At 38.5% G+C, this 27,928-nt stretch overlaps 1 protein-coding gene across 3 annotated transcripts in view; it reads left to right on the plus strand.

Moving 5' to 3' along the window:
* The first annotated feature begins 2,793 nt into the window (after positions 1-2,793).
* The window catches only part of morc2 (MORC family CW-type zinc finger 2), a 105,680-nt gene continuing 80,545 nt past the window's right edge, over positions 2,794-27,928 (plus strand). For 2 of the 3 annotated variants that reach the window (XM_064297637.1, XM_064297638.1), the window contains exons 1-2: positions 2,794-3,004; positions 3,633-3,827. In XM_064297637.1, coding sequence (XP_064153707.1) covers positions 3,760-3,827 — 68 coding nt within the window. In that variant the 5' untranslated portion in view covers positions 2,794-3,004; positions 3,633-3,759. The remainder of the gene's footprint in view (positions 3,005-3,632; positions 3,828-27,928) is intronic. The other variant, XM_064297640.1, reaches the window with a different exon arrangement.

Genomic DNA, 27,928 nt, shown 5'->3' on the forward strand with positions numbered 1-27,928 from the left:
TGGATTATCTTGACAAAGGAGAAACGCTAGCTAACAGTGATATAAACAAATTTGTGGGCAAAATCTGAGAAATAAGATCTTTGTGCACATAGAACAACTCTTTGAGGTATTATTTAAAAGCATTAAAAATGGCTGCAAAAATAAGAGTTGCGTTTATATTTTTGTTTAGTGTGTGACAATACATCCTAAAGCAATAGCGTTAGCTCGCTAGCTGACATTACTGTGATAACTTAGCGGTTTTTAACTAAACTGCTTTTAACTTAATTATGACATTAGTCAAAAGCAGCTTAGTTAAAAGCGGCGAGGCCTAAGTCATCACAACAATGTTAGCCGGCAGCTAACGTTGGTTCTTTAGTATGTGACGTCATATGTAATGTTGCTGTCTACGCAGTCATATAGACGGTTTCAACGGTAACAACATAAACAAACGTTACTGCGCATGTGCGTTGTTCTGGCCCTAACTTGACTTCCGGCAGACTTCCGCAAACAATCAATAACAACAGAGTCCCTCTAGACTATTTCTGATAACAAGCAAAGTAAATAACAAGTAAATTACGTTAGCTAGCTAGTTAAAACTATGTCTAGCCCGTATTATTTGGGGTTACCAGTCGAAGAAAAGAACCGTTACTTGGCCAAACTGAAATGCGATAATGTTACATTACCAGAAAATCAAGTGACAGATAACTGTTCACAGTATTGCACCTTGCTGAGCATCATACATTCCTTACATAATCCATAACTGTTCTGGGTTACATGCACATTCATTCCCGTATAAAAAGTGCACTCTTTCTATGATATTGCTTAAAAACGATGATTAGAAGCACAAACTGGGGCTAGTGGGCAGCATGTGTAGCCAATGCAATTACTGTAGGTTATTTATTTGTATAGCATGTATTGATGGGAAAACATCGTGGCTCTTATAGTTTGGGTCATCTTGCTAGGTTACCACAACAAAAATGATCAGGCAATGTAACGCTGTCAAGTCATTGGAAACAGGTATCATAACGTTAGTAAAAAACGTAGCTAAAGCGTATGAACTACTAGCATTGAGCTAACGTTACTGTGCATAGTTTATAAAATGTTAGCTACGTTTAGCTAGCTAGCTAGTGGCTAGCTACCTAGAATGAATTAATTAAGCTACAATCAATTTAGTTAGCTAATTCATAACTATTTCAGGCGTGTTACTGGTCAGCTTAGTTATCGCTTATTATGAGTTTGTTACCTGAAACAAAGTGCTAGAGTGAGAGCACCTATTCGACCACCTTCGTTCGACAGACAGGAAAGCGTAAACTGATTCGCAACTATATATGAAATAGGCGAAATATCGGTAACAACCTGTACCTAGTTATGTAGGAAAAATATCCTTGTTATCCTCCTGTGGTTATTTTTTCAGTACTTTCACGTTTTTTTGTGTGCCAGCAAATAAGTCAGACGTGGTCCAGCGCTAGCATTTGGTTGCTAAGGGACGTGTATCGACCACCCCATATAAATGAATGGAACTTGACATAAATTTGCTAGTATCCTGTCTTGCATATTGGAGGTTAATATGAGAAAGGGTCGTCTCTCATCAGCACGTCTAGGAATCCGTACATATTCACTGTTGTAACCTAAGTCGCAGGACGCAAAATAGCCGTTAGGAAAGCAGTTTGAAATTATGAAGCAAAGTCTGCGCCATTGACTTTAATGGGTCGCGATTACATAATTCATTGTCTTAAATTGATATAGTAAATAAGGCTGTATTAGTATTACTAAATGTGTATGTATGAAGTTGATTTTTTAAAATACAGTTTATTATGTGTATTTTTACAGGACTTACATTTTAATAGGTAACGATGTCCAGTTATTTCTCAAAAATACGAAGTAACAACGGGCAAGCACCAGCTGTGATAATCGCAGGGATTCATCAATTCGTTTCACAATTTCCTAGTGAGGTTACAAAGTTAAATTATGTAATTTTCGAAATATAGTTTGTTCCTGAGGTCAGGTTGCACCCCACAGCACAACAACCTGAGCCCAACATCAGTCTGTTCATCAGTTTAACTTTCACTCCATTTGTAATCGGTGCCATTTAAGCCAGTAAACACAAACCCAATAATAAACAAACACAGACCGGAAGTTAATTTAGGGCCAAGCGCATAACCTTGGCAACGCGCGTGCCACTGATGAAACCGTCTATAAGAATGTCATATAACATCCTAAAGAAACCAATTAAACTAACATACAAATAGCCGTTTCTGACACAGCCTCTTAGAGCTATGTATAAACCGCTGTCAAAACCGGTGACAAAATGGCCAATGTTACTACAAATACACATGCACCTTATTTGGGAATGTAACCCACCACTCACCATCGTTTCGGCAGTTTTATAATCCTGGTAATCCGCCACACCACCTTTTTCCACCCCAGGGAACGCCCAACAAATCAAATTGTAGAGCTGTGAACTGTGGGTATTGCAGTAACAGAAGATGGAGAATGGCTGGATGAATGTTGAAGATGAAGGCTGGAGAATATTTCAGAGAATATTGCTTGGAATTTCTTTATTTAGAAAACAGCTCATGATAAAACTTTTTTTTGGCGGAACATATTTATGGTGAGTTTATTGAAATAACGGGGAAACGTATGAAAATAGGGGGAAACATATCTTTCGGTGCAGTTCCCCTCTAAATCAGGCAAGCCAGTTGCAGGGCGACGTCTTCTCGAAACACGCCCAGTGTATTTTTCTCTGTTGGTGAGTTCTGATTGGTGTACGTGGTGGTCGTGCTGTGCTGGAGGCGGGATTTCTCTCTGTGAATCAAGTTCTTTTTTGTTCCTCCGTTGACTAACGGCGTCTGCGCAACTCCGTAGCTGAACGAAGCAGTGCATTGGATATTTTCACGGCCTTTCAAATTGTTAAAATTCATTCCAAAATCTAACCGCAAAGATCAAACCTAAAGTTTTACGTCTTTTAACAGTTGAGGATTGACGGAAGCAGTACCTCAAACTGGAATCGCTGGCTGTTGAAAAGGTTTGCTGAAACATCGGATGTGCTAAACAAGCAGCAAATGTTAAGCATCTGGCTAGCTAGCTAACTGCAATATCAGTAGTGTGTTGGTGACTGAATAATGGGAACATTACGGGTTGCGACGATTAGATGGCAAACGTTATTAGTCATGTAGTGCACAAACACCCATTCATTCTGTAGCCAATGGAATAGCTAACGTTAGTTATGGAATCACATATTGTTTTCGTCGTGTGAATTGTGTAGCTAGTCTGCTTTCTACAAAATAATCAATGAGTGGGCCTTCCACGTGAGGACGCGCGACCTGTTCTCACTGAACAGACAAAATGCCATGAATGACTTTAATGAGTTATGTAATATATTGCCAATTTGTTATAAAATGTATGCTGATATTCGTGAATACTGCATAGCCATACAATCCCAGTTGTTCAATTTAGTTATCCAGGTTGCATTTGGACATGGCAATATACAACATTAGTGTCTTTTTGTTTCACTTATTCGATTGCTTTTTAGATGTTAAATGCATTTTACCTGGCTTTGTTGAATTGCATGTTGCTTGTCAATTCTTATTCGTTTATGATCTGACTGTATGCACAAAATACACTTGAGCAACTCTTGCATATTTTACTTACAGGAAAATCAGGACCATAAACAAATGATTGGATTATAAATGGACCGAAACTATTGGATTAAGAAGCCTGTTGAAACTAAAAGGGAAGGATCTTAAAGCGTTTCACCCACCAAGAGTTGTATTTCTTATAATGGCCTTCTCAAACTACAGCAGCTTAAACCGAGCGCAACTCACCTTTGAGTACCTGCACACAAACTCGTAAGTGTCTGGGCAGGGGGAATTCCATTGACCTGCTGCATAAATCACCCCCCTTCTGGTTTGGGAAACTGCTTATTTAAAATATTTTTAAGTTAAGTTTATTTGGGGTAAAGGAAACTATTGGGGTTTCCCATGGAATCAGAGTGCATCATTCCTTGTTTCAAATGTTTTCAATTATATTTAGGCCTATTATTCTCACAAAGATTAAGTGTTGTGTTTTTAGTGGTAAACATTATTGGCATTCAAATGTTCATGCCTGTATGGAAGAGATTGTATCAGTAAAAGGCAATTGAGCTACATTTTGATGCTATTACACCTTAAACATATGACTTGCTGAAAGCATTTTGAACATGATGTATGTCATTGTACACTGCAGAAATGATTGGGCATTGTTTTGAAAAACTGAAATTTTTATTGCAAGAAAAGATATTTCAGAAAAATAAAGTACAGTATGCAATGGTCTGCCTCAAAATAGTGAATGGAAGATTTTGATGAAATAATCTTCACTAACTTTCTTTGAAAGCTGATGAGTGACTGTTTCGGAGATATAATAAACTGTGTTAAAGTGGTGCAGCCTTGCAATATGAATAGTTTAATTAAAATTATGGCAATGACATTGCTGTTATCTGTTGACAAAACCCATAACAAACAACATATTACCAGCTAAAGATTGTTGGCAATTAGCAATATTCTGCTCAGTGGTCATCAAAATGACCAGTTCTGTGAAAGCAATTTTATATGCTTTGCTGAATGTTAAATGTGAACTGTTCAAAAGGATGGGAGATACGTAGTCACTTGCAATCCATCTGGTTTGAGAATCTGCGTCCAGCTACGAAAAAGTTGTATTCAGATTATAAACGCAGTATGTCAGCTATGGAAGAATTAAGTTGGTTAGGTTCTAAATCAGAACGTTACTTTCTTCAGACATGGAAAAACTTTATACCTAAGAAGATGACTACAGATTGTGTTAAACATTTGAATAGAATCTGTGTTCATTGAGATTTGGATGCTATGCTGTGTGTCTCTGCGTATAACTAGTCATTTCTTTTTATCAAAGTGTTATGATTTTGTGGAACCTGTTACAGATTTTAGTAAAATCGTTTATTATGGTCTTTTTAATTCCAGTACAAACATAGAAATCCAGTGTTTTTTTTGCATAGGCCAAATCAGCAATCAGACTATTCTTTTGTGTTATGTGCTACCACACCACTTGAAGACTGTGATCAGCACACCTTTATATAGTGATATGGCATGACACATGCAAAAACTGTCATTTTGCATCACTATACAAAGGTGTGCTGATCATCTCTTTAGTTCTTGGTGGTAATGCACATCTCTGAGCAGATTGCTGACATGATTTGTCCTATGTAATAGGGAGACAGCAGGCAAATGGCAGCAATTTTAATTATAATTTAATTAACTTGGGCTATCTGATAAAAGTCCCAGATGTACTGTAATCTGCTCTTCTTATGAGTGTCAATACAGCACTGGTTCATAAATTAATATTAGAATAGGTTGGTAGTGTAGTTTAATTCTGGAGAAAATTTAGCTGTAGCTTTGTTTTTCTTCTGTACACAAAGAATGTACCATGCAGCAATACTTGACCTTTTTTTGAGGTTTTAATATCTTGAAGCCTGTTTTTGTTGACATTTTAAGTTTTTCTGTATGTGGTATATTAGGACGGAGTGTGGCACAGTGGGTAAGGAACTGCGCTTGTAACCGAAAGGTCGTAGGTTCGAATCCCGGGTAAGGACACTGCCGTTGTACCCTTGAGCAAGGTACTTAACCTGCATTGCTTCAGTATATATCCAGCTGTATAAATGGATACAATGTAAAGTGCTAAGTAAAAGTTGTGTAAGTCGCTCTGGATAAGAGCGTCTGCTAAATGCCTGTAATGTAATTAGGATTTTCATATGATTTTTCCTCCTTCTGCAAAGTGCTTAGTGTTAAGAGTAGGGGTGTGGATGTAATGATGCACTCAGCTCACGATTCAGTACAATACACAGTATAGCCTTCACGATTCGATGCACGCGTGCTGTTTTAACAGTTTGAATATAAACAAATTATGACTGCAGAAGACGACTCCTTTATTACTGAGTCATAAGATGTACAAAAACTGCATTACAGGCCAAAAGTATTAGGTCAGCTGTGTTTAAAAAAATGACTTCAGGTAGAATAGAATTTGTTAATTTGTGTGCATTTTTAAAATAATAAACCAAAGTCTAAAAAATTGTTTTCAATTTCTACCTAAAATAACACAAAAATAAGTTTTGCTTAAAAATAATCTTAGACAAGACTTTCCTCAAAATAGCTTTAATTACAATTAAAGGAATTATTGGAAGTCTGTCCAATCATTTTGCAAATGGGGGGTTGGAGGGAGGTGTGGAGGGGTAATTAAATTGATTGAAATCTCATCTACCTTAAGTTTTTTTTAACCACAGGTAGCCTAATACCATTGGCCTGTAGTTTTAAGTAAAATAGGCACTAAAGTTGCTAAAATATGGCAAAGATAAAGTTAGGCTTAGATGTGTGGAGCCAAGTAAACATATTGTGGCAAGGCTGTTCCCAATGAGCTATTGCAAAGAGGCCTAAGGGAATCTTTTAGGTTGGTTTACCCTGTGAATTAATATGCAGTCTCTTGCCAGTATGATGGGTCACAGCCTTATAATTGCAAGACGCCCAAGGTGCCGGGAACAGGCAAGGGTGAGAGAAATACGGCAAGAGATTAAGTTGTGGTGTGTGGAGAACCTGTGGTGAATTAGACCGGTATCTTGGTGAGGACTAGTACTGAGAGCTACTTTACTATGACAAAGTTGCTTCTACTTAACATTGTTAATACATATCAAGCAGTAGCAAAAATGAACAACTGTTCATATCCAGTAGAGGCTGCATTTAAAATTTTTTTAACTAGTAACGTCCCAGTTAACTAGTTGGAGAGATAGAAAAGTTGTGGTAACATGTGACCAACTGACCCTGGTTTTCTAATTGGGTTATTTGAACAGATGTGGTCCCCACCAGACAATAATGTCCAATCTGAGTTTAATTGACTGAACAAATTTACCATTAAATTGCACGAAAATAGCTGTCAGAAATCCCCAAAATGTTTGTTATTATAAAGTCACTCAAAACCTAAGTTATCTCACTGACAATGTCTTGACTTCTGGCTAACGGTATTTGCTGCCTGATCAATTGGTTGGTGTAGCTAGCTTCCTAGGCTAACAGCAAGCTAAAGATTTATTCACTAAACATTGCTCCTTTATTTGGTAGTTATCTAGCTAGTAGTAATAACTTGCCATATGCGTTTCATGTTTCACGTTTCCTTCGAGCTGAATGTGTGTTAGCTCTGTGAGAAATTTTCTCACCGGCGCCAATGGCAGAGGCTGCTGATGTCCATAGAACTGCAGGACCCGAGCGAACAGATGGGACCACCCCAGGTATCAGTCTCACATGCTCCTTTCTTCGAAATTCCATCCTGAACTCCATCATATCTCCAGGGACAAAATCCTCCCTAAAATTCCCACCGCAGACTGCCACGTTTTTTGTGACAGATGCAGCAGCAAAGTCTCCTCTTCCCACCAGCACAAACCACACCCACACACAAAAATAGGTACTTTTCCTGGGAGGGGGTGAACTCCGTACTATAACAGGCTAGAGTTTTTTTGCACTTCCCGCACACAGTGGTTCAGGTACCTTCCTAGCTAGCTGTGAAATGAAAACTAAGACAGTCACTGGCTAAACTGATTGGATTGACTAACAAGTGACCTACTGCACTCTGGTATGGTCAGGCATGGAATGGACTCCCCTTTGTTACATCATTGGCTGATATTGACATTTTTTAAGGGGCGTGGCTTATAATGCCCACTTTTGATTGTATATTTTTTTCCAAATCATTCTTTCCATGAGCCCAGAATTGTAAATCCATAAAAAAATGTAACCTGCATGTTACCCTTTAAGATTTTGAGGGGCAGGGTTCGGTACAGGGTCCAGCTAATGGGCAGAAATGTTAACAGGAGAACATCTGGGAGACAAATATCTTGTGTCTAGCAAAATAAACCATCATAAAACTGTGCCGCAACTACAGGAAGAAATCAATGCAAATAGAAAAACCAATTTTCCTGACTATCAGTCAATCAATCAAACTTTATTTATAAAGCACATTTCCGACAGCGGGTGCAACTCAATGTGCTGTACATAGAAAGACAGAAAAAAACAGGGTGATTGAAGGATATATAGGACTATAGTGTAACGACAACTATGATCTGTATCTGCCTTTTCCCAATCTTTCTTGGTCCTATTATTGATGGTGCTTATCCCATTGGAGTCTTTTTTTTTTCTTGTTAATAGCACGTAGCAAGGGATTTTTCATAGATACAGTGGCCAAAAGGTTACATACATCTAGGCAAAAGACATTCAAACTCAATTTTTCACAACTCCACACATTTTATGTTACCATACATTTCCTGTGTTAAGTCAATTATGGTATCTATTTCCATGAGAGGTAATTTCAAAATAATAGCTAAGAGACAGATTTATTTCAGCTTTTATGCACTATATCAGATTGTCACTGGGTCAAACGTTGCTCGAACACACTTTTTCTGTTCAGTTTTATATGGGATTCCGGTCACAAATTTTTATATGGGATTCCGGTCAGGGCTTTGTGATGGCCACTCCAATGCTTTCACTTTGCTGTCTTTAAGCTTTGGAGGTATGCTTCGGATCATTGTCCTGCTGGAAAACCCATTTGAGACCACGTTTTAACTTTCTAGCTGATGTCTTGTGTTAATTCAGTATTTCTAGCTAATCATCCTTCCTCATGATTTTCTGAAGTGCACCAGTCCCTTTTCCAGCAAAACACCCCCACAACATGATGCTGCCACCCCTATGCATCACAGTTGGGACGGTGTTCTTCGGATTAAAACTCTCAACCTTTCTGCTCCATACATAGTGCTGATCATTATGGCCAAACAGTTCAATTTTTGTTTCATCCACCCGGAGAACACTCCTCCAAAATACTAGGTCTTCATTCTGGCTTTTTTATGTCGGTCTTGGAGTAGGGGCTTCTTCCTTTCGCAACAGCCTTTCAGGCCATGGTGATATAGGATTCTCTTAATGGTGGATGTAGATACTTTGGTACATGATGCCTCCAACTCCTTCAGTAGTTCCTTTGTTGTTGACTTGGGGTTCAGTTGAACCTTTCAGACCAAAGTTTGATTAGCCCTGGGAGTTAATTTGTGCCAAAAAGGCAATGGCTCTAAATGTAGGCCCTTAAATACAGCCACAGGTGCCAATTAACTCCTAATTGTGACAATTAGCCAATCAGAAGCTTATAAAAAGTCATTACATCAATTTCTGGTTTCTTCCAGACTGTTTAAAGAGAGTCAACTTAGTCTCTGTAAACTTTTGACCCACTGGAATTCTGAAATAAAGCTGAAATACATCTGTCTATAATCGATTGTTTTAAAATTACCTCTGATGTGAACAAAGTAGATGCCCTAATTGACTTGCCAAAAGAAATGTATGGTAACATGAAATGTGTGGAGTTGTGAAACTGAGTTTGAATATCTTTAGCCTAGGTGTATGTAAACTTTTGGCCTCAACTGTACACATCCTTTTAAACCTGCAGATCACAGTCACCCTTTCACTGTGATCAGGGAAACTGATCATATATTGTCTTGGACAATTCGTTTGTGAAATATGCACTCATTTGTGATGCCTGGGTATCTTGCCAAATAGCTATGCATAATACCACACATGATGTTTATGGTGTTGTTGCATTTTTAGTACAAACTGGCTTGATTGTCAATTATTTTATCCACTCGGAGACGGTATAAGCTTTCTAACGATGTGTCGCCACCTTACGTATTCAGTCTGTTATAGCAGTAGGCAGGGTGTAAAATTAACTTTTTTATGCACTAGCCACTGTGTCTGGTAGATTCTCAACTTCTACCAGCCACTCACCTTTTTTACCAGCCACTTTTTAAAAATCACTATTAAAGCAGCGGCGACTGAGCTGAAAATTGGTGGGGTGCAAAACTTTCCTTTAAACTAATCATTGATCTCAACCCGTTTTCATTAATTTTCCTTCATTATCAAGCGTGCCAATCAAATGGCAAGTAGCCTAACATACAGCGTCTTCATACCGTGTTAGGGGGATTAAATCATAAATTCAATCTATCCGTTGAAAATCCGTTTTAATCACCAAGTAGTCTGCACTTAACAAACAAGATACACCAGTCTCTTATCTACCGTGTTAGTTTACAGAATAACCAGCAAAAACAAAACCTGCACTTCAAGATTGTTTACAGTCTACGCATTGCAGATATTTGACATGAATATGAGTGCAGAGAAAGAAGTGCAGGTATCCGCAAATTATGTTGATTAAAATGTGCACAATTTTGTACTGCAAATGAAAATAAATGTAGGCTATAAGGGCTAGGCTACTCGCTAAAACCGCCTATTTGGGGAGAGCAGGCTATATATGATAGTATTGAGCAGCCTATTTTGTGGATTAATTGTACTGACACTCAAGGAAAATCAGGGGAAGTTTCTGCTACTGCTTAGTGATTAAAACAGATTTTTCTAAATTGCATTTATCATTTAATCTCCCTGACACAATGCGAAGAATCTGTGTGTCACTTTCCAATTGATTAGTCAGATCGTTTGCATGCTTGTTAATCACTGAAAATTAAGTAGAACAGTTTGAGATCAATGATTAGTTTGAAGGAAATTTTTGCTCTCCACCAATTTTCAGCTCACCAGTCGCCACTAAAGGCTAAATACGACAGTAGCACTGGGAGCAATACTTTTTGCTAGACGGCTCGAACACCTGATCATGTCGCCACTTCTCATTGAAGTATTGTCTCGGGCCCGTGACGCGAGATGGGTTGCCAGGTTACTGCCATGTAAATAATGCAATAACACAGTACAGACAAAGTTTGGGCATTCGCCACTGTGTGAGCCTCACAAATTTACCAGCCACTCCGCAAAATCACCCACATTTGGCGGTTGGCGGGTGTTCATTTTACACCCTGCAGTAAAAGACACTGCACCCGGTGAAACGTTATCGATGAGTTCCGTCATTTTTAGGGGTCCAAGCAGCGAACCTGGTGGAACCCTATTGTATCTGTTAGGATTATTATTATTATTATTATTATTACTATTACTATTACTATTACTACTATTATTTTTCTCTGCTAAAAGTGTCTGAGGCTCAGCAACCATAAGTCCTAGACCAACCAAATTTGGTAGGTTGGGTCCTATGGCCCCCCACTACTCAGGCACTACAAATGACCTGTGTCGGCCAGATGGTGGCGCTATAACAAAGGGTCATGCGTAAAAGGCCATAATTCCAACACCATAAGTCAGATCAACACAAAACTTCATCGACCTCTGCATCTGAATGTGCTCTACAACTTTGCTATTGGGACCACCTATGTCCGCCATATTGTTTGCCCGCCATTTTGACTTTTGTATTAGTTGCGGCGCGGAAGCGGTGCGGCTGTACATCTAAAGCGTTACGACATCTAGTAAACTCCTTTACGGCAAGCGGCTAGGACACATCCATGGCAATGCAACTAAGTAATCCGAGACCGTCGAGTCTAGTTTTTATCAGTGAGGGGAGGGTCTGAACTTCATAATGGACAATAGTATTTTTCTGGGCATTCATAAAAATATTCTTTCACCACTCAAAAGTCTTATTCCGTCATAGCAACAAGATAAACCCGACACGTCAATAGCCCTAAGAAATGCCAATACGGCAGTTAAAAATGCTGCTCACTGAATAACGAAATAAACAAGACAAAGTTTTAAAAAATGATACCATGTTATTCTACAGTCAATATCTGGGACAAAATATTGAATAAACATACAACCTTACCATTGGTTTTATGCGTAGAGATGTCCCATTTGAGACTGAGTGGTCATATATTGTCTTGGACAATCCGTTTGTGAAATATACGCGCATTTGTGATGCCTGGGTACCTTCCAAAATAGCTGTGCGTAATACCACACCTGTTGTTTACAGCGTTGTTGCCCTTTTTATTCAGTAGGTGAGAGTATAAGCTTTCTAACAATGTATGACATGTCTGATTTTGGTTTTGGAATAGCGTTTTATAGGAGAGCGTAAGCGAAAATGTTCTTATCATCGCATTCATTTACCCATTCACTTTGTGGTAGCAGTAAAGACGCTGCACCTAACGTTGTCAATGATATTGCGTCATTTCTTGGAAAGTACTATTATTATTGAGGACTTCGGGGCATAGCTAAGCCATATCTTTGCTGATAGACCTATCTGACATTGTTTTCTGGAGCAAAACAGAAGTGGATAGGACTGTGTCATTGATTTACTGTCTCTGTCTCTATTTACTGAACACAGATAAAATGTCTTATTGCTATGTAAGTATTACTGCTCTAAATATTTCGGTTATATACGTTATTTTTTAAATTGAGTGTCTTTAAATAGGTTAGTGCTATTATATAATGTGGATATTTCACACTGTAATGTAAGCGTTAGTGTAATAGTTTGTGTGATGCATGCAACAGTGATGACGAGAGTGCTGGATCATTGCCAAAACCTTGGTGGACAGTTGAAAATTGTTTTCATATCGTCCCATCCCCATCCGTCCTTATGCTGAGAAATAGCTAAACCATTTTTATTGATAGTAATTGAGTTTCTCTGCAAATGTGCAAAAACACGCTGGTATAATAAAACAATGACGGTAAATATAGCCTATATAGTCTGCTTCGTTCCGTTGCTACCATAATATAACAAACTTGTGTCTACAGTTTCTCGCTGCAATTACTCATTGAGTATAAACAAAAGACGCAATTAATGCTGTAGTCTGCCGATGTCTAAATAAATAATGCGGTACTCTGCCCACAGCACGCAGGTAGCAGGGATGGCGAGTTATTTCGTTTTTTTCAATATCATGTTTATTATTTGAAATATGTATTATTATTCTATCTGTCTCTGAGGTGGTATACCGAAACTTCAGCACTTTTTCGGTACTTGGAAAAAAAAAAAAAGGTTCAGTATTAGAATTTTCCGACGTTCAGTACTTTTAGGTCAAATGTAAAAGCCGGGGAAATGTGTCTCCCGCATTACTGATTGAGAGGATGAAAGGTGTAATTTGTCAGAATCTTCGCTAGATGGCAGTAGCAATTAAGGTAGCCAAGTTAAGTGACATGCGCTTCTGCATTCCGGCTCGGTGATACAGTGCAAGCTTCCACTCTGTTCACTTCAGTAGCAGTAGTGTTCTAATTTGGAAATATTTTATTATAGGAAGATGCTGTATTGTTATTAAAATATGCTGTTTTTAGATCTATTTTAAAGTGAAAGACCTGTTTAAAGATTCTTTAGTTTACAATTGTTTAATTTTTGAAAGATATTTAATATATTTTTATTTGTTTAGTGTTCTAACACTATAGGCCTATGCTTATTAATATGTTGAACAGGCTTCAACTTAAAGGTTGTTAATAAACCAGGTTAATTAACCGTGAATTCGAAAATGAGGTCAACCCTTGTGGACATTACGTTTCTGATCTATTAAGGTAATTTCAGTATCGTTAGGTACAGTGTATCGAATCAGTATCGTTTAAGTTTCAAGTATCGTTTCAGTATCATACTAAACCTGGTATCTGTATCAAAGTCAAAATTTTGGTATTGTGACAACACTAGTCTGACGCATTTTTTAGTTGTGGCGCGGAAGCACTGCAGCTCTACATACACGCTGGGCCATCTAAGTGTTACGACATGCCATCTAATTGTTACAACATAGTAAAGGCCTTTACGGCAAGCGGCTAGGACACATCCATGGCGACGCAACTAAAGCCGCGTTTCCACCGCAGGAACTTTACCCCGGAACTAGAAACCTTTTGAGGAACTCAGTGCGTTTCCACTGCAGGAACTAGGGTCTAAATTAGTTCCGGGGGCTTTATTTTACCCCCCAAAAAGTTCCTGCTCGGGGGGTAGTACTTTCCGAAAGTACAGGAACCTTTTGGGTGGAGCTTGCAGCGCTGAACATTTCTGATTGGTCGAGTACTCGCAGCATTTTTTTTCAGCCGCCATGTTTAAAAGTATGCAGCCGCAAACCAATTTATTTTCATAATAACTTCAAATCAAACTTGTATGTTATGCGGCGCAGTAGCCTAGTTTTGGTTATAGCCTGCCAACGTCTTGGAATTATAACGTGTGGTCTTCTGTTCTTTTCTTGCTTTAGTATTCATTTTATAATTTTTTTAAATAAAAAGCATTCGTGCTGGGACGTACGCATATTACGTACCAAAACATTCAAACGGATTGATTCGGTTGCTGAATATTTTCTTCCGGATTTTCTTTGTTAGCCCGTAGTAATTGACTCAAAACGTTTGATACAGTTATGTGAGATATGCGGTAGTTCTGCGTAATTCACATTGGTGATACAGTAAAAGCAAACTGGAAATCACCTTCCGCACTTTTTGTCAGGGTAAAAAAACATCTTAATTCTAGTAATCGTCCCTTTAGCTTTTTCAGACTGCCGTAATTTTACTCTGCCATTCTTCAATTCCACAAAAAGACCAGGAAGACTATGGACTAATTTATGGTGCATGGTTCGCATCTGGAGGGCACACTTCGCTGCTCGGTTAGCAGTAACTTCGAAGGAAAGCAAACGGTGGCTGTACCACTACTAATTTACATTTTCACGCAAGTCCGAGTTTTCGTTCTATTCTTGTCATTTTGCGATTAGCCTATATGGAATTGACGATGAGAAAGTAATCAAACAGCAAATTGTTTACAACGTGTGCATGTTTTCTGCTGTTGTTGCCAGTTATATTGGAAATGTGAATGCATTCTGTCGCTTCGGATGTCAAGACATGAAAGTGAATGTTCGCATAAAAACATAATGAATGTGTTTGAGAGGATATATAAAACAGTTACAATCTGACTATTGGCCTGTTATATCCAATTTTTTGCATAACAACGGTCCAAGTTCAACTACCAACGACAGTTTTGCTTGACAATGGTAAAATATGCCCAAACGGCTGCAGAAGAATATTTCAATTTCAGGTGATTAAATCGATAAAAAAATAAATACAAAAGTAACCATATATAATCATTGTTGGTAACCCGTTGTATATAAGTGGAATAAGCCCCTCCGGGCTGTCCCGGTTATTAGAAAATAATGTAGGCTACTTCGGTGGTAGTATGGGGTTACAGAAGAAATCATAGGACAGATGGACCGACGACAACGTCGCTTTTTCATACGTCAGTGGGCTAATTTGCCTAATCTTCGCGGGACTTTAGACCGCGGTGGAAACGCAGACAACCATGGGCTGAAGGAACCTTTTAGTTCCTTGAAAAGTAGTTCCTGGGACTAAAGGTTCCGGGTACTTTTGGTGGAAACGCGGCTTAAGTAATCCGACAGCGTCTCTTAGAACAAAATTGGTCATAAGTCATCAATATTTTATAAAATCATTATGATATTCAGTAGATATGTTGGGTGAAGGTATATGATTATGAGGACACAACCATTTTAAAATCGTTCCGTAGAGGGAGCAATATTGCCAATGCCGAGACCCCTCCCAACGCCGCTTGCGGCTTTAATTTAGAAAATATTATTATTATTGAGAACTTCTGAGCATGGCTAAGGCATACATTTGCTGGTAGACCTGGCTGATATTGTTTTCTGGAGAAAGTCAGAAGAGGAGAATAACCGCATTGATCCCTATTGAACACAGGTAAGATTTCATCCTTGATATGTAAGTATTACTGCTGAAAATATTTAGATTGTATATGTTTTTTTTTTGTTTTAAATTTAGCATCTAGCTAAATGTTTATCTTTAAATAGGTTAGTGCTATTTCATACTGAGGATATTTCACACTGTAGCATAAGCATATTCTGGACCCTAGATATTTTGAACCCCAGATAACACTACACTGAATTCATGTATGATGCCTTCAGGAATTGTAACCTTTATCATGAAAGAGCAACAATTAGGATCTTGTCAACTGCAGGTTGTTAGCTGGCTATGAACTCGGATGGGAACATTAGCTAACTAGCGAGTTTGTGTAACCTCACAGCAATTTGCCACAACACTAAACTAGTTAACAACCCGCACATCTGTTCTCTTCCCGCTGTGGCTTGTTTCTTTCTGTGCAAGAGTACATTACATTGCTTGACTTCCCCTAAGTGGTAGTGTTGAGGTGTTCAGTTCTTTTTCCTGACTCGTTCACAAACAATTTTTTCAGTGAAAAGAACATCGAAAAATCTTTCGATTTGTTCACTTGATTCAGTAATTTCCACTTCCCCCGAGTGCATAGGAACCCCCTCCCCCCTACTGGAAGGAAGATAAATATTGTGATTCTTGTTCAGATCCAGCTTTACTGTTCTCAAACGATTAGTTGGCCCATGAGTTCTAAACCATTACAATACATTGTTCCGATCACAGACTCAACTAGACAGTGCACCTGATTAGAAGAACTTATGAGTTGTTATTCTCGAGCCCTGAAAGAGTTGTGACTATCTTTCATTTTGTTCAGTAGCCTAGGGTAATGCTTTTTCATTCACTCATAAAACACGAGTAGGCAGTTAGCAGCTAACGGATGTACTTTTGGTTTTACAATATTATGTCCTGGAACATTGTCATTTAAACGCATTTGCACAATGTGATAAACTATCTTGTTTAAAAACATGTTCGTTGGAAGCTGAGTGTGATGTAGGCGGAGCCACTCCGTTAATGGAACGAGTAAAATGAACGACTTAACTGAGAAAATGAATCATTACTCCTGAGTCAGAAAGAGTTGATCAATTCGAATGAATCTTTCGCGAACTGCAGACCAAGTGCACTTACCTTGTATCAACTGGTTTTGGTTTTCCTTTGTTTCTGCTTTTGTTTTGAAGCGTGATTGTCCATTTTAGCCTAATCGTTGTCTGATTTGGAGCATGTTTCCCTTTTTGTTTGTACTATTATTATTGAAGCACGATCGCTCAATTAAAAGAACATCTTTTAACTGAGTAAGAATTCAAATCTGATCTGATTTCTTTGATATGCTCAGGAAAAATCTATTTTACATGATCGATAGATTAAAGGCATAAAACATCAATACTTATCATAAGTATAATATTACATAAAGTTGCATTTAATTGCTCAAAGTTTAAATAAACTCATATGGAGAAAAGAAGATATCATTATCGTGACACTCAATAAAATTATGCAGTAATGAGCAATACATGTTACGGTAATGAGCTGTCCTTAGCTAGTTTTGTAAACACTGGTAGTAGCCACAATGACCTTGCAGAAATACTTTGGTCAACATACCATTCTATAGTTTTCATTCTATTTCCAAAATTTCTTATCAAGAGCTTATCACATTAACAAAAAATAGCCTGATACGGTAATGATATACATAGTATGTACACTAAGTAGGGCCCTGTGAAATCCGTTTTATTTTTTTCTAAATTCCGTTTTAATTTTTTCTGGATTCTGTGTTTTATGGTTTAATCCCATTTTACCATCAAAAATAGTGTCTAATCAATTGAATTCATAAGACATTAATTTAATAACAATTTATTATCCTTAATCAAATGAAAATATGACAATACATATAGCCTAACAATGAACACCACAATACACAAAATAGCTTAATCCAAAACAAAACATTTCTAATTTTGGTCAAATGAAGACACTGCACAAAGGAGCTTCACAATGAAAACATCTGTGTCTAAGTTCTCCATCTCTCAGGGACATCTCCATTGAAATACATGATTGTCAGCCTCTTTGTGTTCAGTTCAGTGAATGTTGTAACTTAATAGGTCACCTGGTTAATTTATTGTAATTAATTGAAAGCTGTTAAGTAGGCCTATATCTATATTATTTGCAGTTAAAGGAGTACTATGGTGATTTTCACACTTTCTCGGGTTTATGTGCTATTTGCACAAGAGGCATTGAAGAAACACAATGAGCAAAGTATTAAATATGTCCATTCTGTATTTTTTGAGAAATATGCATTTTAAATTCATCGTCTTATTTTCAACCGGTTGAGAAAGTTGTCATTTTGCTACGTCACGAATACAGTAACCACTCCCATTTCCACGCCCCGTAAAGAAATCTGACAGGACACACCGTCCTGCTGTTCAGACAATGCAAATATTTAACTAACGTTAGGTTCACTTATATTAGAGTGCCTTTAGATTATTTCTGGTTATATTCATTTAGCTAGCTAGCTAACGTTAGTTAGCTAGGAGGTTTGCTTTCATAAGGCAATGTTATCGATAACGTTAGCTTGCTAGTTTGCTTTTATGAGGACGTTATAGTTGTGCTTTTATCTTAACTTGGCTAGCTAGATAGCAAAAATTATAATTGAATACAAGTCAACGTCCTTACCTTAGCTATCTATCGATACTTGATATACTATTAAGCTAGCTAGCTTGTGAAAATTCAGTCTCCCAAAGAGAGAGCGTATCATGGGGGTAGCTATGGTAACGGGGCGCGGTCTGTCAATCATAGCTAACTGACGGTTCTCATTACCACGCCCAGACGGTTCGGGTGAATTTTTATAGTGGGAAATTTAGGCTTAGAAAAATACGTTTTAAAGTACATTGAAATGACTGAAGAATAAAAAAATTATGCACATTTGTTTTGTTGTTGCCTGAAGACAACTGGGAAGTGTCACGTTCAACCACCATGGTACTCCTTTAAAAGAGTTAAAAAGGAATGCATTTCGTTTGTATTACGTTTGATTGATATTGATTTGAGATGCATTTTTCTGTTGTATTGGCTAACGAATGGTTAAAAAACTGTAAGTACCAGAATGCCTTGCGGCTGGAAAGTAGGAAGAAAAAGCGACCGTTTGTTTGTGATTTTATATGCGACTGAGACGTAAATGTCAAATGAATAGCCTAGCGCTTGTTTATTGTTTGTAAGTACAAAATGTATGTCAACTGTTTTTCAATATAGAAAGCTTTCGTTTTCATATCCGACGTCCTGCTACTATTTTGAAGGTAGTTATACTACAGTGAGTGCCTCACGCTTGTCTGTAAGGAGTTTATTTTTCTAGGTTCGTTTATGTGTTGAACGCACGTACAAAACCCCGCATCACATACAAGTTCCCAAAACGGGGGAATGTTTCTCTTTGTCATTTTATTTAAGCAATATCACATGAGGGAGTGCTGTTATACTGTTTACAATAATTTATAATGGCCTTTGATTAATTTAATCAGAAACCTGTTAAATTTCATGAGATTTTGCGTTTTACCGTTAATTCCATTTTTATGACTCGATTCCGCGATTCCGTCCGCATTTTCCGCATCGCGGAAATCATAGGCCCCTAACTAAGGGGAACAAATAACTCATAATAAAACTATAACTATATGAGTGACCATCTTACATTATAGCCATATTTGACCTTCGCTTCTTTGTGATGCATTGTGGGTATAAAAAACTTTCACAAAATCACAGTTGTTTTTGCTTCAAGGTTGAAAAATTGTTACGGTAATTATAATCATCGGACACATTTCTCATTTTATTTCAAACGGGTTTTGCGCATTATATTAAATCAATAAGATTATTTTAGTTTGAAGAAATGTATATGATTTTTTACAATTTTTATGCCTCCGCACACGCGGTGGCCGGAGGCATTATGTTTTCGGGTTGTCCATCCGTCCATATGTCCGTACATCCCGATTATTGTGAACACGATATCTCAGGAACACCTTGAGGGAATTTCTTCAAATTTGGCACAAACGTCCACTTGGACTCAAGGATGAACTGATTACATTTTGGTGGTCAAGGGTCAAGGTCACTGTGACCTCACAAAACATTTTGGTCATAACTCATAAGAATTCATATGCTAATTATGACAAAGTTTCACACAAATGTCTATTAGGATAAAAAGTTGAAGTGATGACATTTTATATCCAAATGGTCAATCTAGCCAGGAAAAGGAACCAGGGAAGGAGTGAATTATCACATGCATGAAGCCTTTCCTCCTGGCTAGACCCCATTGTTTAGAGATTGTACTGAAGCTGTGTCCTTTCAAATGCAAGCTCTCCCCCGAGACTTAGCTGCAGAGAGCCATTGGAAAGCAACCCTGGGTGACTAGAAATTATAATATGTGAAGAGCCATTGATCTAGCGAGGAAAAGGAACCAGGGAAAGAGTGAATTATCACATGCATGAAGCCTTGATGAAGTGATGACATTTTATATCCAAACTGGCTACTGGTTGGCGGAGGCATGTAACCACGAGGCGGTATTTCTAGTTAAATATATTTTATTTCAAATTTTTCACCCATCAATTCCCTAAGTGCTTAGTCCAGATTCTAGGGTCGCGGTGGCAAAAGGGCAAGCAGAGCAGCCCTGACGTCCCTCTCCCCAGCGACTTCCACCAATTCATCGCAGTGGATCCCAAGGCGATTCAAGGCCTGCCTATGGATACAATCCCTCCAGCATGTCCTAGGTCTGCCCGTGGGTGTCCTCCCCGGTGGCCGTGCTCGGAAACCTCCAGAGGGAGTCGCCCTGGAGGCATCCTTATCAGATGCTCAAATCACCTAAACTGACTCCTTTCAGTGCGGAGGTCCTCCTGGACAGCTGAGGTTCTCACCCTATCAAGGAGAGTAAACCTTGCCACCCTACGGAGAAACTCCATTTTGGCCGCTTGTACTCGCGATCTCACTCGGTCACTACCCATAGTTTGACCTTAGGTGAGAGTAGGGATGAAGATCGACTGGCAAATCGAGAGCTTTGCCTTTCAGCTCAGCTCCTGCTTCACCACCACCGTCTGATACAATGCCTGCATTACTGCAGCCACTGCACCTAGATGGCAGTTGATCTCCAAATCCCTTTTTCCATCACTCCCTCCCTCACTGAGTATCTGGTCTCTTCCCCCCGGGATACTTGTCTCCCCCACCTGGGGCAGTTGCTCCCCCCTTACTTGAAGGGGGCAAACCATCTTTTTCCGGGAGAGGACCATGGCCACAGACTTGGAGGTGCTGATCCTCATCCTGACTGCGTCACACTCGCCTGCAAACCGCTCTAGTGTGCATCGAAGGTCACAGTATGATGAGGCTAAGAGAACGACAACATCTGCAAACAGCAGAGATTCCAATCCTATGTCCCGGAACTGGACACACTCCATACCTCGGCTGTGCCTTGAGATCCCGTCCGGATGACGGAAACTGATTTTTATTATTTAAAAAAAATATATACTCATACTTATATATACTTATTCACCGTCCTGAAAATGACACCAGGATGCATTATGGTAATGAAAATGGTGAAAATGTTGTAAAATATTGACATAAATGAAGATTATGATGAAAGTAATTTTTTTGTTTTCTATTAAATAAAACCAAATCAGCTACAAATTATTTGAAAAATATATACTTTTCGACTATTTTTTTTGTTTATTAACCCTGGACTTTAACCTTTTATTTCATGAGTTCAAGAGAACAACCCATTTGTTGGTGCAGTTCATTTCTCCTCCGCCTATTTCTTGGTTGGTGTTCTACCTGACCTTTAGCAAATGAAGGATTTACTCTTACGTCCCAAAAGCCAAACAAAGTTCTAATAACCAGGGACAACAATGAACAATAACACAACAAATGCCACAAACAAAACGAGTCAAAATCTACATACAATAACAAAAATAAAAGATTTATTACATGCTGTAAGACAAAAAAAAAAAAACAGAACAATTACCGTGTGTAGGCTAACAGGATGGTTCAGGCAGAAAACAGACCAGAGCTAGGCTACTCCTCATCTAAAAGAGCACAGTTTTTAACCTCACTACCGGGGCAAAGTAAAAGGAGTGAGTCTTCCAACAAACTTTCTTCCTGCTCTGGCCTACCTATGTGTTAAAAACAAGAAAGAAAATAAACTGCCTGACCACCTGCAACCTACAACAGAAAGGTACTAACACAAAACATTAACCAAAAGCAAAACATAGTAGCTGTGAATTGTAGCACACAAGGAAGCTAAGGGAGTCTTAAAAAGAATCTCTAAAACCAACGGGAATCTCTGAAAAGCCGTCTTCAACTGAGGTGTCTAGGATTTATCTACTTGGCTGTTAAGTGGACACAGGTGCGCATCATCAGGCAACCAAGTCCTAATCAGCTTCACCTACAGGATTAAGACAGGCATGCAGACTCCAAAGCAAGGGAATGTAACACACTGCACTACACCATTCCCTGCTTTTAAATGGTTGCTATGTACAACGTCCTCTGGCATCAACCTCCGACACTGTCTGTAATGGTATAGTCTAGATGATAGTGAAAAAAATTTCAGCTACCTAAAGCATAACTGTGACTGGGACAGTTTTTAATTGATAGGGCAATTACGTCATCTTGAATAATTTCCACCTAGTACTCCTTAGATTATGTCAGTAGCCTACCAGAGTTCATGATGGTAGGACACATTACAGTACAGCAAATTGTATAAATAGGTTGTCGTTGCCCGTATTGTATGTTTTTCTTGTAAATAAAAGAGCCAATCTTTCATTTGGTGACAAGCTCTTATTTTATTACAGCACATTGTACATAGCTAAAAATATAAAGCAAGTTGCATGTTTCCATTTGAATAAAAAGTATTACTTAATATTGATTCTGGTCACCATTCTGATTCTGAAACTATAACTAGATGAGAGACCATCTTACCTTATAGCCATATTTGACCTTATTTGAAATTTGAAGGCAACATATTCCCAAGTTCGAGTCTGAACAATGGGTACAGTTGTAAGCACAATCATTTGTTGTGACATCTAAATTACGCCCATTTATCTGTACCATGGATTTTGAAGCTGTTACATAACATAACTCTGAGTTGAAGAAATCCAATCAATTGGTTAATTAATAGTCTACTGACAGCAACAGCCTACAACAACCCACGTTCCGTTTAACCCCACAGATGCTATATCAAAACTATGTTACTAAAAGACGATTACATATGTTTGGATTCCTTGATGTACACACGAAATACAGTATCCAAAAAACACTTAAAAATTCACTTTCATATAAAATTGTTTTCATGTCGTCCCATCCCCATATAAGAAAACATATGAGAGCACAGAATACAGAAATGCATACGAGTTAGGCTAATTATTACACATTTTTAGGCACTGTACAGCTTTGTGTGACGATGTTTTTGCATAATTTTTTAATCTGATATCAATGTTTCATTTTAAACCTTCATAAGGGGCTCATTTATATGCTTTGTAATGGACAAAAAGCATTTTATTCATTTTTGGAGAGATTTTGGATATGTTCATGGACCCCTAGAGATTTTAGACCATTGTACTGACAGAAAGCTTGTAATTCCCAGTTGAAAATGATGCAACAGTGAGTTTCTTGAGTCAAAACAGTTGATTTGTAGTGATATACGTGAATATGTTGTGATTTACACCAATGCATAATTTAGGCTAGACATTTTGGATAGATTTGGAGATGGTGGGTACACTGCTTAGTTTCTGGTTCATAGATCTTTAGTAGTTCTACATATCCACCCTTAGATTTTATAAACTTGTGGTTAAGAAGTTTTTGATCCAGGACATGTAGACTATAATAGTTTATAGACTATATAGTTTAACCTGCTGTATATATGCAATCTCTCAGTATTTCATTGCAAACTAAAAAAAGAGCAAATTCATTTTAGATTTTTTGCTCAGACAATTGCATTTGTGGCACTTCCTTTCTTCTAAAATTATGAATATAAACTAATCTAAGTAGTCTAATTAGTATTGTAAATGGTACAAATGTCTTGCTTCATTTAAGCCATTTTACAAGTCTCTATGGTGTTCACATCTGGAGTTATGAACTTTAAACAGGGTACCCCCTAAATGGGCAGGGATTGGCCAGATTTGGCATGTGTGCTAAGGGGTTAATGTTAAAATGCTCTGTTACTTTTTCATGTAGACAAGTAATAATAAAAAAAGACATCCAAAGAGCTTGCAGAAAAAAGCAGAGTAAAAGTATTGCTCTGAATCCAATAACACTAGTAACATACCCATGTTCTTACAGATAAAATGCACTTGCCAGTTAATTAGCCTACATTGAAGAAATGACTGACTACGTTAATAAGTGTATGGGTACACCATGAGTCCATCTTACCCCAACCAGAACTAGACCAATGGAACCCCAGTATTCATTGCAAAAATAATGTGGTAGCTTGTGGGAAAACGAGAGTGAACATCGGTCTCACTTTTGGTCGGTGAAGAAAGCTGAGGGAATTGAAAGGGCTGAAAAGTGATTGAATGGTTTGCTACCCTTCGTATTGACAAGTAAGCTTAGTAAGTTAAAGTAATAGTCTCGAAGATTTAAAATCAAATAAATGTCTAAGTCAAGTCACTATCTATTGCCGAATTAGGTAACACAATGGTGATTGAGCCTATTATTATATTGATTTATATTATTATTATTATAATAATGTATGATTAATGAACTGGGTGTCCGTGGCGACATTCCCTGGAAAAAATCACAAGCGGCGCACAGTTAGTGACGCGTTTTCCATCACCCATCAGTGGTTGGTCCGCCAGAGAGGGTAGGCGGAGCTAATGCAACAGGCTCGCTCTTCAACTCACTTGTGTTTGAGGGGCTTACTGTTTTTTCTGGTGTCTGCTAGTGTTACAATAACAGAGAAAGGGGCGGGGGGGGGAGGTTATGGAACCCTAAAGTTTTTGTGTAACATGAGAGGTCATATTATTTGTTGATGTAGATTTCATATTACATTTGATGACAATGTAACGTTACTAAATTACATAGCTGTTTGCACAGCTAACGCTAGCTACCGGACCATGTCAAGAAAGGCAACATTAGTTTAGACAATGTTGCGCACAGTATCCATCTCTCATATTAGGTAATGTTGCGCTAGCTAGCTAGCTAATGTAATTAACACAATCTAATCTCAGCTAACAATTAGAAAAAACACTAGCTAACATTACCAACCTCGCAAACCGTCTCTCGAATGCAATGCTATCTTGTTGCAACATAGCTAACTAAAGGCCAGTTCAGATCAATGATCCGCAACGAGACTGGATGCAACTTGCAAACTTCCAAGACGTCTGATTGTAAACGTTCTAAAATTGCACTTGGCGATTTGACAAGGTGGGTCTTTTGAGACCCCAGGCAACGGCTTCAGACGCTCCGCAACTAACCAGTTCACACCGCTGCAATTTTCTCTGCCACATTCTAAAACCGTTTTGTCTCCTTGCGAATCATTGATCTGAACGTTACCGTTATTTACATTGCCATCAAGTTCATCAATATATTACAATGATTGGAATAAAGCCGGGGTATAGGTGGAGCAGAGCCGGGTCTGATTTCTGTGTAAAGATGTCAAGCCAGAGAAAACTAAATAAAAGAATACAGCAGTATGGATTAGCGTTGTTATTATTTTATTACGCTTCCTCATATGTTCCTTCAGCCTTGATGCCCTTTTTTGATGAAATCTCCTTTGTTTTTGTTTTATTCTTCTTGTTGCTAATTTAACACCCAGCTCAGCTTTATCCTCAAGCAGTTTAGCTAGCAAAACCAGAAACACCAGGGGTAACTTTTTGCAAGGCAGTTTCAAAAATATCATACAACAATCATTCACGAGAAAGACTGTTTATTATGCACGAGACACATAATTGCACAAGCTACAGCGAATCTGGCAAATTCTTCTCTGCAGTACAAAGATGTTCATACCGGGCAAAAGGTGGATAAAGAATGTCTGTGGAAACTGATCATCAATAATTCTACCCCAGGTCTGCTACAGCATTTTAACCCGGCTCAGCAGTGTAAAGACAGCTTAAGTTAGCCTAATGTTAGACAATGAATGAATATGTACATAATGTTACTTTTATAACAACCATTTTTTATTCAGTAAATAATAGCCTAAGTGCTATAGTTGGCGTGGCCCAGGTGCCAACTGACTAACGTCACACTGGTTGGATCCGGTTGGATCTCTGGGAAGTGAGGTCCAAAAACACACCTGCAATTACCGCTTCTCGCCATTGGTACCGCCAAAGAGAACAAAACGGAAATCTTCGAGATTGTAACTTTAACTTTATAATAATAATAATAATAAATTTATTTTATATAGCGCTTTTCATAGTCTCAAAGACGCTTTACCATACATGAATTATCAAAAAAAAAAAAAAAAAAAGATACAAATATACAATAAAAAAACATACAATGCAGAAAATGCAGTGGGACCAGTGGTGCAGTGGTGGAAGGAGGGGGTGTGAGAGTTGGAAGACAAACATCAAGGGAAGGCTAGGGAAAAGAGGTGGGTTTTAAGAGGTGAGTGAGTCTGAGGTACGGATGTCGGGGGGAGGGCATTCCAGAGTTTGGGGGCGGCAGCACAACCAAAAAGAGCATTGTACAATGACATTTTGAATTCTGTAGCCTTACGTTATATGGTCTCATTAGTCATAGGGCCACCAGTTTGTCTCCCCTTGTTTTCTTAAAGAGCATCTTGCAGGTAAAATGTTTTACGAAATGTATACTTAACCTTGTCTGAAAATGACCATTTGAAAAGTTAATGCAGGATTTAATAATTTTTACGAGTCATAAGGGCACAGATTCAGAGGAAATAGTGGCTGTTTGGAACAAAGCTCCTAAAAATGCCTTTTTTTTCAACATCGCGTCATATTATGTTACAGAAGGGAGTCTGCCTGCCTGTGAGTCGAGCGGTCGTGATATAGTGAGTTGATCTTTTTTCAGTAGTTTTATATTGCATTTCACCGTGTATCACCATGGTGAAACTCCAGCCTGTCAGGACATCGAGTACTCAATTTTCCTAACAGGAAAAGGCACGGTGCTAACTTTCGTGCCTGGGTGCGTTTTGTGCAGGTGAAGAGACGGGACTTCACTGCTGTATTTGTCACAAAATACTCCTGCCGGTATTAGACGACCAATACTAGTTTTGTTATAGCCTGATACATGATTGTAAAGTTTGCTATGTTGTGATGTGAACACAGCGTTAGATATCATTAGCTAACGCCTATAGATATGTGTTCATTCTACAGTCAATATCTGTGACTAAATATTGAATAAATATACAACCTTACCATTGGTTTTATACGTAGAGATGTCGCTTTTGAGACTGAGTGGTCATATATTGTCTTGGACAATCCGTTTCTGAAATATACGGGCATTTGTGACGCCTGGGTACCTTCTGAAATAGCTGTGTGGTAGCAGTAAAAGACGCTGAACCTAACGAAACATAGTCAACGATTTTTCGTAATTTCTTGGAAAATACTATTATTATTGAGGACTTCTGGGTATATCTAAGCTTGACGGAATACGTTATTTTAGTGGCGAAAGAATATTTTTATGAATTCTCAGATAGACAATATTGTCCATTATGTCATGGGTGGGGGGTGTAGTTGTAGATGAGACTGCAGCGAGGGGGGTGCGTGTTAAATGAACGACCAGAGCGACAATGGTGGCGCTGCGAAACTCCGTATTTGGCATAGTTGGCGTGTATTGTCTACTAATAAAACGTGTTTCTGTTTTTAACTCATACTTTGGTTGCAGTAGCACCGAATGTTTGAGTTCCATAATCTCGGCACACTGGCGTGCCGACCACTAGGGGCCTTGCGCTAAGAGGTTAAATAGGTCAGTGGTATTATATAATGTGGATATATCTATAAGCTAACGCTGGTCACTCACCAAGACACCTGCCCAGTTCTCCACTGGTCCTCCTCACACCATAACTCAATTTCTCTCCTCTGACCTTCCTTCTAACCCTGGTCTGTTCCTGGTCTCTTGGATGCCTAGCAGGCTCATAATGGTAAGGCTGTGGTCCGTCATATGCGTTTGCATAAACATTTTCAACCTCTTCAGTGTCAAAACTAGCGTCGAGATCCATTCTTATTGTTCAACTTGACCGTTCTCCCTTCTGTTACGTAACTTCCGGTTTAGCATTTTTAGATGTGGAAGTAAAATTCTTTCACAAAAAACGACTCCAGAAGTCACTGTAGTGTATACATAAGTATATTTTTATGAAAATCTAGTTCCTACATCATTTTCCTACACATTGATTCACTGGGGTCTCCAACCTGCAATATGCTCTAAGTCCTCTGCCAGCTACAGGTCACGCGTCTCTGTCAAACCCTTTCTCAAACATTTATCCCTTTTGCACCACCTCT

Source organism: Anguilla rostrata, chromosome 10, assembly GCF_018555375.3.
Source record: "Anguilla rostrata isolate EN2019 chromosome 10, ASM1855537v3, whole genome shotgun sequence".
Lineage (NCBI taxonomy): Eukaryota > Metazoa > Chordata > Actinopteri > Anguilliformes > Anguillidae > Anguilla > Anguilla rostrata.